At 37.9% G+C, this 10,737-nt stretch overlaps 1 protein-coding gene across 1 annotated transcript; it reads left to right on the top strand.

Moving 5' to 3' along the window:
- Window positions 1-20: 20 nt before the first annotated feature.
- Window positions 21-9,715, top strand: LOC104911919 (ankyrin-3-like). Its single transcript, XM_010714244.2, has 5 exons — window positions 21-158; window positions 1,193-1,336; window positions 3,594-4,266; window positions 6,090-6,468; window positions 9,584-9,715. Exons 1-5 carry the CDS (start codon window positions 113-115, stop codon window positions 9,698-9,700), a joined length of 1,359 nt encoding a protein of 452 aa, XP_010712546.1. The 5' UTR covers window positions 21-112; the 3' UTR covers window positions 9,701-9,715.
- The last annotated feature ends 1,022 nt before the right edge of the window (window positions 9,716-10,737 follow it).

Raw genomic sequence — 10,737 nt, 5'->3', positions numbered from 1 at the left:
TTTTTTTTTTTTTTTTTGCTTTATAGAACTGGCAAGAGAACTGAATTTTTCTGTGGATGAAATAAATCAAATCCGAGTAGAAAACCCAAATTCTCTTATCGCTCAAAGTTTCATGTTATTAAAAAAATGGGTTACCAGAGACGGGAAAAATGCTACAAGTAAGTTCAATTAGTTACTTTAGTTGTTTGTAAATTACAGCCTGTTCTAAGTAGGTTAAGTAGAAGATAACATAATTAATTTCTTACGCAAATCACTAATGAGAAAAAAAAGTTTCAGCTGCATTTTTGTCAGAAGGCAGAGAAGCGTAATACTTATTCAGTACCTATGCAGAGAGAAATAATATCTTCTCCACATCCATAGGATAGGACAAGAAAAATTCCAGTTTAAATTCCAGTGAAGGAAATGTTAGGGAAGATTTGGCAGTAGCAGTGAACCTGAAACATAGAAATAGGCTGCCTGGAAAAGTTACGTAGTCTCGCAGTATTGCAGGTTTTAACAAGAGACCAAACACTCTCTTCTGAGAAGTGATGTGTGTGACTGAGACAAGAGAACTCTCTGGGGACAAGGTCTGGGTCGATTCTGCTGTTATCTCTGTAAATTCCTCAAATTGAAATAGGGGTCTGATTTTTGCATTCAGTCAGTGGTGATTGTTTACCATTCTCTAACCCACAAACTTCTACATGGTATTTAAGTCAACCTGTATCTTTTTCAACGTAAAAGTTGTTTCCAGTATTACTGTGTTCTTGCAACAGGACTATTGTAAATGTGATTTCAGTGTGTACCACATGAACAGCCTTTATGTGCATTACTACTTACAAGGCTACCTATTCTGTTCCTCAAAATAGAATTCTGTCAAGGATTTTAACAATCCTTTTATGTTCCAATAAAAGGTTATTTTATTTCAATAGCAAGTAAATATGTTCTTTAAGAGCTCTTCAACCCTATTTTTCCTGCTTCTCATGTTGCAATATAGCACTCACAGGCAAAAAATCTTAATAGAGGTACATCTTGCGTAAGTAGGCAGCAGAATGACTACCTAGTTAAATGATGGAGTTTGCTAGAATCAAAGGTAATGGGACAGAAACATATGTCATCAACTTATAATTAATGCAACGTGAATGTAACTGAGAAAGACAATTAGACAGTTCTGAACATTGAACCTGTTTTCTGACGTGTCTTATTTGTTTTTCAGCTGATGCCTTAACTTCTGTATTGACAAAAATTAATCGAATAGATATTGTGACCCTGCTGGAAGGACCAATATTTGATTATGGAAATATTTCAGGCACCAGAAGCTTTGCAGATGAAAATAACGTTTTTCATGATCCCATTGATGGTAATTGAATTCCATGGTCATATTTAGTTCTGTATCATCTCCGGTAATGTAATAATGTTTTATTAACTAGATGTTAAGAAAAAGAAGGTCTAAAGCAATGATTGTTTTTCATGTTAAGGCTTTTTCCTCATGATACATTCAGGTTGCATACTAATGTCCCAGAGAACAAGCTCAGAATCCCACAAACGCACAAACGCACTAAGTAAGCTCGTTTCCGCCAGCATCAGTTGACAAGACCTGAATAGACCTGAATGTTTTTCTCCTGCAGTAGTCGTGCTTTGGTGTTAGTCCATTTATGCTTTCCAAGTTAGCTGGAAATCTCTCTTACTCACCTCATCCCCCACTCTTTGACTTCCTCTCTATATAAGTTACTGTAAGATTTCTTTCAAGGAAAAAGTGTTTCGCAACTGTATGAGTTATCTACAAAGGAACATCAACTATTTCAAGATCTTCATGATTTTTTGTTGTTGTTATTTGGGGCAATTATTATCCAAATGTATAGTGGCAGTAGAAAAACAAGAAAATGTTATATTTTTGTATGAGACAATATCTTTATCAGTCTACTAATGACTGAAACTGTAATAATCTTCACATGGAAGCTGAACACACTGAGCATAGAATTGTGCATGGTTATTTTGAGTCAGATCTTAACAGGATAAGTGGGGTTCTGCTTATAAAGCAGAGGTATGCTTATTATTTATCAATATGTTGAGGATGCTAAATGTTTCTTCTTTTAAATGTTAGTTATCGACACTGGATTGCTATATTCTTTACTTTGATTTTTTTACCACATGTTATAAATAGCTTGTTAAGTAAGATGACTTTGAGTTATATTTTCTTCATTTTTTTTTTGTAGTATATTCAAGTTTGTGTTAGTGTCTCTCTGTGTTTTAGCAGGATGTTCTTGTACTCAGAACATATAAGCTCAGTGTTCTTCCATTGTTGAGCAGCATTGCTGGTCATTGAATCATTGCACTACAGAAATAATTTTCTGTTGACATTTTAAGAAAGTTGCTCTTGAAATGTTGCTTGCGCCTTTAAATAGTAGCATCAGAGTTTTTCTGAAGACAGTACGCTTCCCTGCAGTTGCTTTCTGCCTCTCCTCTGCTCTGAGCCTTCCTCAAGCTTCCTTTCCTCACCAAGACCAGACCGCCTTTACCTTTCTCTCAGCTGATTCAGGAAATAGAAAAAAAGCAAGCCCTGTCAGTGCATCTCCCTTTGCAGGCAGCACAATGTCAAGTTAAAAAACATGTATTTTTTTCCTTCAGTAGGTTATACAGTCTGTTATTTGTTGCAATGAATTTCAGGTTTTGTTGTCATTTTACATGTGTATTCAGTTTAATCCTTTTGTATGATTTTCTTGTTTTCATCAATTTCCTTTTCTCTTTTCATTTGATCAGTGTATCTGATTGTTCCCATGTCACCAAGATCGCCTCAGTCTCCAAGATCACCAAGATCTCCTTACCCACCACAGTCTTCTCACCTGTATAACTTTACTGTACCTGAAATATTCATCTAGCTCTCCCGTGTTTTTTGTATTCTCTTAATTTCTTGTTAACTTCCTCCTTTAGTTTTTTATCCTGCTGTGTATTTTCCCCTGCTATTCTTTAGTATCCTCCTTGAGATCCATTTCTATTCCTCATTCTTTAACTATTCTATTCTTGTGGCTCTGTGATTATTATTGGAGATAAGTATTAGTAGCATTGTCTTGATAGTATTGTGTATTTTTTATAAAAGTATATTAAGAATGTGGACCTGTTTAATATGTATTTACAAAAAGAGTGACTGTCCGTTTTGATCTACTTCTGTCTTTAAAGTCTATTTATGAAAATTCTGATTTTAAAGCAGTGAAAACTCAGAAAGATGTACGCAATTTGGCTGCAATATTCTGGACTGGATATAAAGGGACAGCCATCCCTGTCCACATTTGATTCATTGCATGCAATTTGATTCATAAGGCAATCTGCTATAGCTTAAAAATGTTCAAGTGGCTGCAAAAGCAATTGCTGAAATCTTTACAGACTATTTACAAAATAGTCAAGTTTTAGCTTTGCTGTACTAGCTATTTTGGCAATGCTCATTTTTGTTCCAAGTATTTAGAGCAAAGTAAATGAATCTATCAGAACTGCATTTGTTCTTATACACCTGCATCTCCTCATGGTTTTCATATGTGACGTAACTCATGAGTCATTTAACATTTGCTGATTCGTTGCTCCATGCTTCATCCCAGTCAGTCCAAATGTGCTGTCTTCCTTAGGTTATCCCACCATTCAAGTGGAACTGGAAACTCCCACTGGGTTGCGCTTCGTGCCACCCACCCCTTTCCACCAGGACGATTTCTTTAGCGACACCTCTAGCCTAGAGTCACCCCTTAGAACTCCCAGTAGACTGAGTGACGTGTTAGTGACCTCCCAGGGACATGTAGATGGTACAGCAGCAGCACCGCCAGTGGTGACTGAAGAAGACACCTCACTGGACGACAGCAAGCACGATTTCTCAGTGCCTAGCGAAGGAACAACTAAAGGTGTTTCTGTAGGCCAGAGCCAGTTGGAGGAAGTGGACCTTAAGGATTATCCACGGTATCTCGGTAGTTATGGCGGGATACCTAAGGATGCTAAACAAAGGCAGAGAGAAGAGACTAGCAAAACAGGAGTAAGGACTGAACAGCCTGAGAGAGAAAAGTCTGGTACTGATGAGGAGATAACGGAAGAAAAGTTTAAATCTCTGTTTGAGGACATTCATCTGGAAGAAGGAGCTGAGTCTGAGGAGATGACGGAAGAAAAAGTATGGTCAATTCTTAAAGGTGTTCAGCAAGCAGAACACGAAATGTCTTCAATTACAGGTTGGCAGACTGACTCTTCAAGTGTCACTGAGCCACCAACGTCGGGACGCAGGATAGGTGGTAGCCTGCTAGATCGCCTGGATGATAGGTGAGCATCTTTTTGTACATGTGTGTAAATAGCCTTCCTCTGCAGCCATTGCCTTCAGGAGCAGTGCTCAGGCTGATGTTCTGCTGTTTTATGAGATTGTGCATATATATATGTGCATATGTAAGAAAAAACGTTAGTTGTGACGTCATCTGGCTTCAAACATGCTTATTTTCAAAAATGTGTGTATAGCAAGTTTCATGCTTAATACAGAATTAGTTTACATTATGTTTATTGGATAATCTTTGTTTTCATGTTCTTTATATTGTGTATTTCCATTTTGAATGAATGTAAGCAAGGCAAATGGAATTGGAATTTGAAACTATGAAATGACAATTTGTTGGAACCAGGATACTGTGTTGCTCTTATTCTAGCAGCCATCCTTTTCATTGCATTTCTTTGCATTCCATCAGAGGCATTCCTTTCTCCATAGCACAGCTTTTTAAGCTGACACCGTTTTATAACGTTTACTTCAAGTGTGTTATGTCATGCTAATTTACTAGACTTTTTAAGAGATGTGTTTCAAGTCATATGAAGATAACAGTGGCAACACCAAATCCATCTAGTCCCATATGCTGCTACCCAATTGTGGATACAGAAGATGCTCAGGGAACTTGTACATTCCTGGGCTCCATTTACTTTCATCATAATGACCTTCTGAGATGGTATATGCTTTCCACAGATCTATCATCACCGTGTTTCTCTTGCATGTGCTTTTCCAGCCTCCCACTGGACCTACATAAGCTTTCAACAGTCACAGTATGTGCTGGCATGTTTGGCCATACTGGTACCCACTGGGTACCGTCAAAGAGCTCTTGCCTTAATTTTGTACTCAGCTCCCATGGTTTGTGACAGAAGGAGCCAGCTCTGCAGGAGGTGTAAATCAGCAGAGAATGGCTATCTGCAGAGCAATCGTCTCTCTGTCAACAGCTTACATCCTTTGCAGCTTTGATTCAGGATGTTTAGGAGTTCCAGGTGGTATGAGATAGTCTTTCTGAATCAAATGGGAATATGGCTCTTGATTCCAACAAGCTGATTGTTTTTCAAGACTTGAAAACATTTGGTCTGCTACTGATACGATTTTTGTTATGTTAAGCAACCATTCTGCCTTTTATTATGTGTTTTCTATTGTGTTAAATTAATGAAATATATCTCTTCTAGGAGTAAAAGATCTTCCTTAAGGAGATGACACATCTATTTTTAGCTAGAGGAAATCAATTTGCTATATTTTATAGCAGTTTTGCCAGGAAATAGCTATGCGTTTCTCTTGCATACAGTCCCAATGTTTATCTGAAAAGCAAACAAAAATAAAAAAATTTGGTCCAGAGCTTTCTATCTTGTAATCTTTCTGGCCCTTGGCTTTGTGCATTATTGAAATTGTGCGAAGGAATTATTTCTGAGTACCAGTATTTTTCAGGAGACGTGAGTTATTTGGAATACAGATGTTGAGGGAAGGGTAGCAGACACGTTCATTACCTCCTTGGTTGGAGAGCAGGTTAAAGAATTAGTGCCACGAGGGATTTGTCTTGCGATTATACAAAGGAAATGGTAGGATTAGTGCCTTTTTCTTCCTGTTTTTTTTTTTTTTTTCTTCCTAAGTGGAAGGGAATTAACGTTAAACATTTGGCTTTGTTTCCAGCATTCACCATGTTCTCCTTGCTTTTGAAAAGATACCATAATGCAGAAGACAAGGCTATTAAATAGACTGATGCTTGCATGTTGAATTTCAAATTTTAGTCTGAAATGTGAGCACTAAGAGTGAAGGCTGAGTGCTTTTCTCTTCTGCGTGTTATTTATGAATGTCTGTTCTTTTTGTTTCTCTGTAGCTTGGACCAATGTAGGGACTCTGTTACCTCATACGTCAAAGGAGAAGCAGGGAAACCAGAAACAAATGGAAGCCTCTCAGAAACCACAACAGAAACAAAAACTAAATCCTATGTCCAGGAGTCTTTAAATGATGTGGGAAAACACAGTGACAAAGAAGCCCTGAAAACAAAGTCCCAAATTTCAGCTGGTACTGATGAGCAAACGTTGTCATCAACAGCATATCAGAAATCTTTGGAAGGGACTAGCAAGCCAACAGCAGAAGGCAACAAAACATCTGTGCCTGTCAGTGTGAAGAAGATGGGCTGGAGTACTTCAGAGGATGGCAAGGCAAGAACAGGCATCCAAGAGGAGGAGGGAGCAGGAATGTCTGAACAGAAGGTACAGTATGTCCTGTAATTATTAGCTGTTTGAGCAGTCCCTATTGCTTAGTATAAATTTTTTTATAGGATATGTAATATTGTGACAGGTGTTTTTTTAATCCTTCTTTATGCATGTTATGTTTATTGCCAAATTAAGAAAAGTGGAAGTTAGTGGAAATTTATCTTCTGTGGTATGAACAGAATGAAGCATAGTCAGGGCAGGCAGAGAAGCCAAGCAGGGTGCATAATCTTCTTCCTGCTTGGCCCTGAAATCTGGAAGAGATGAGAGCAGCTTGTGATGCCATCTTGCATTGTTGAGAAGCAGGTCCTTTCCTGCCTGACTTATCTGTGCAAAGAGTGCTAGGCAGGTCCACTCTCCTCAACTCGCTTCCAGTAAGGAAGCCATTGTTTCCTGATCTGTTTGTGACGTTGAGGAGAGCAAAGAAATACGAGGTGTCTTTTGTCTCCTTCCAGATCCCTCTCCCAAGCGCTTTCTGATTTTTTTTATTCTGTTAATTTGCAGGAAAATAAATCTTGGGTGAAGTCTAATCTCCTTCTTATACTTTGCTCCTTGGCTTCATTCATCCCAATTCCAAGGTGCATCTAGCAAAAAAATTTCCAAATGTGTAATACACTTTCTGAGATGGTAGTTCATTCTTAAAACAATGCTGAGGGTTTCCCCTTCAGTTCTGCTTGCCTGGCTTGCACATCCTTACCTGCAGAATCTCACTTATAAGTAGGTATTAGATAAATGAAAATCTTAATAGCTTTCTCTGTGATTTATATTCTATTTCCCAGAATTGACTTAAAGAATGGCTTTTAGTCCAATAGGAATTTGGGAGCTGGTGGGCAATTCCTAGGCTCAAAGATTGCAAAGAAAGAGAATTACAGAATTTCTTATACATTCCCATGGTCTGTTCTTGGGCATAATACAAGAGGAGACTTTGACTTACAGGAGTGATGCATTTTTTAGAATGGCTTCTACATGATTTGGCTTTTTTTTTAATCGTAGCGCAGTAAAAATGGCAGCTGTGATGGGCTGCAATAAATTATTCAAGTTTAATTCATTTTAAACTATTCCTTTGATTGTACAATAAAGAATTATTTTATTGAATGGTAACATAATCAGTCTCATCAGTTATGCAGCATATGATTGTTATGATCGTGTTTTTAGTTAGTGACAGAGTTAAAGCAATTAAGATCTTTCCTCATGTTCACTCATTTCTTGAGTACTTAAAGAGTGTAAGAAAAAGCCTGCTGCAGAGGCAGCTAAATGCAGACTGCAGAGTTTCTGTATTGTCAGTAGGCTTTGGGGCAGACCTTGGGTTAATATTATTATGCTCAGTTTAAACACAGAGATAAGCATAGATGTACACTGTAACTTGTGCTGAGGGGTGTGCTACAGTGCTGCACTTCCCCTCTGGATTCCGATCAGTGAGAAGATAACTTGTCATCCACTCCTGTCCTCTCTTCACTTTTGGATATTCCATCTGGATTGGTAAGAATCAGTGTGTGCATTTCATATACACGCTTTTTGCACTACTTTTGCTTTCTTGGTAAAGGATGATAATTTTATCTTCCTAATAACAATACATTTTTTTTAATAGATGCAATCTTTGAATAAACCAGTGTGAGTCAATAATGGGATTTCTAAACCTGGGTCTCTCACATGATCTACTTGAAGTCAGTAGTTTAATTACTCACAGAATCCAGTTCATAGGGAGATAATTCTTCATGTGCTGTCATGAAAACAGAAAGAAAATTAGAAAATTTCAATTGCAGTCTGTCTGGAAGGCATTCTGTGGAAAGCAGAGGCAACAAAAGGATATTGCTTCCTGAAGAAAGCAGTTGTTACTGTGACCCTTTGGGAAACAGCTAAAAAGCAATAACCATTCACCTGCTGGGAGAGGGCTGCATCCATATTTTGGGACATGGTTAGCAACAAAGATAAGCCATTGAGACTGGGCTGATGTCTGGTGATGTTAATGAAGTGAATTGCTGACCTTGTCCCACGTCCACGTAAATGCTCAAAATTTTAAAAAGCAGTGCAGTGACTGTGAGGACCATGTAATGTTCTACATAAGATCAAGTGTTAGATTCAAATGATCTTTTTAAATTAGAGAAGTGCAGCACGGTTGTGTTATCCCAAGGATGGTTACGTCATGTGGTTGAGGTGACTTGAAGTGCCAGAGTTCTGTCACAGCTAAAACGCTTGAAGCTGTGCATTAGTATTACTCTTCCTCCTAACCCTTTGTGCTCTTTTGGGAAACTTCTGCTTCTTGTTACTTGTTCAGGATAGGTTTGGATATTTTTTATTTTTATTTTTTTCATTTGGCTAGTGACAGAGGATAGCAGGAGATACTGCATGCAGATGAATGTTGTCATCTTGCCCTAAATGCTTTTTTTTTTAATCTCATATGATGTTTTTTCCTCTTCCACCCACATATGCCTACTCGTACTTTACACATCATTTCTGAGAAGTGCCTCTTGTTTAGGATGCCTTGAGCAAGGTTAAAAAAAAAGACAGCAGCAGCAGGCTCCCCCTGCCCCAAGCTGAGGCTGCCCCTTCCTTCTCAAGGGATGTGGGGCACTTGTATTTCAGGCTTCAGTTAATACTGCTTAAAAGGAGAGAGATGCTGAACAGGAAAAACATTTACACAGAGAAGGTCGTCTTCAAATTTCTTGTTTTTAACCTTTGGCAGGTGGGCCTCTGAATCTTTCTGTGTGACTGTAGTCTTTCATTTACTTCCATACCTTGTGAATGCACAGAATTGGAATTAGAATGAATTGTTAATTTTTGAGGAGGAAGCAGCAAAGTTATTGGAAGATTTTTTTTGTACACAAAATTCACTTCCAAGTAAGGTACTGAAATGCGTTAGGTCAGATGCATTCCAAATACAATTTTCTAACACTTAAAAGCTGCAAAGATATTCCATACCTGTTGTATGTATCTAGTACAGCATGTCAAAGAGCAGAAAAGCTCCCGTCATATATTTCAGGAGCAAAAGTCATTAGGTATATAATAGACAAGAAAAATGTTGTCCATTATAACCTTTGTTTTCTTCTTGTAGTTCTGATAGCACGTTTTATCTTGCAAATGTGCTGTTCAAATGTACTAAAACTGCATTTATTAGGAATGTAGTGACAGTGAGATTGAGAGTGATTCGAGCTCAGGTGAGGAGCAGAGGATTACTACAAGAGTGTATCGACGGCGGTTGATTCTGAAGGTATTTTGTGATGTGTGTTCTTGAGGCAGTTGTTGGCATGGACGTGGGTTTGGACTGCTGTGTAAGAATGTCACTTCTAGCACAATGGAGTCCCTCTGCCCATCTGTATTTATAACCAAATGGCAGGTGGCGATTCATTGCTTAACCCAGAAATTTATGGTTGTCTTCTGCTGGAAAACTACTGTGCTGCATGGCCTGATGTGTCCTTCAGTGTTTTGCATGCCACCTTTAAGACTGCAGCTAGATGTAGAGTGTTGGTCTAATGGAAAATGAATTACAGACTGACATAGGAGATATGTGTATGTATTTCCCCTTTTTCTCCTAAAAAAAAAAAAAGTCTAAATGAGAAGTTAAAAAAAAAAAAGCAAGAATGTATGTGAGTGGAATATAGGATGACATGGTAATGGTATTCTGGCTGGAAGGTGTGATCTAGAGTGCCTTGTGTTCTGGAGAGCAGTGGGTGATGCTGATTTAAAACCTACCATAGTTAATATAAATAAAATAAATATTAAAATAGAGTCCTTGCATTTGACTTCATTAGGCTTTGTTTAGTATACTTATTCACAGATGCCCTAGCACAACATATTTCATATGCTAATAACAATGATAGAGTCATATAAATTGTTGAATTTTCCCTCGTATTGTTTCCTGTATGGTCGTATAGCTTTGTATTATGTACCTTGAGAATATAGAATAAGACAATCATTCTTCATCAGAAATAACGGTAATTCTCAGTAACTCACATGATTTATTAGATTCTCATTAGAAAATCATGTATTAAAGCCATAAAAAGGACAGCCAGTGTAGTGCTGTTACAATAATAGCCTAGGATGTAGTTGTTACTTCAGAAATTACTTGTCACACTGACTGCACCTATCAGTATTGCCATTGTTTGTTTGTTTGGTGCAGAAGGTATTTATACATGCACAGCATCTTCTGTGTAATGTGAATGGCAGGTGTGCTACATGCACTGCTGTTGATACCTCCAAGACACAGATGCTTTTGGAAAACGCAGCATGATTTTTCTGTCTGCCTTCATCCTATATTTCTTCAGTTTACCG

This window comes from Meleagris gallopavo, chromosome 8 (genome assembly GCF_000146605.3).
Source record: "Meleagris gallopavo isolate NT-WF06-2002-E0010 breed Aviagen turkey brand Nicholas breeding stock chromosome 8, Turkey_5.1, whole genome shotgun sequence".
NCBI lineage: Eukaryota > Metazoa > Chordata > Aves > Galliformes > Phasianidae > Meleagris > Meleagris gallopavo.
Note: the sequence above shows the minus strand (reverse complement) of the source record. Positions and strands in the feature narration are given on the sequence as shown.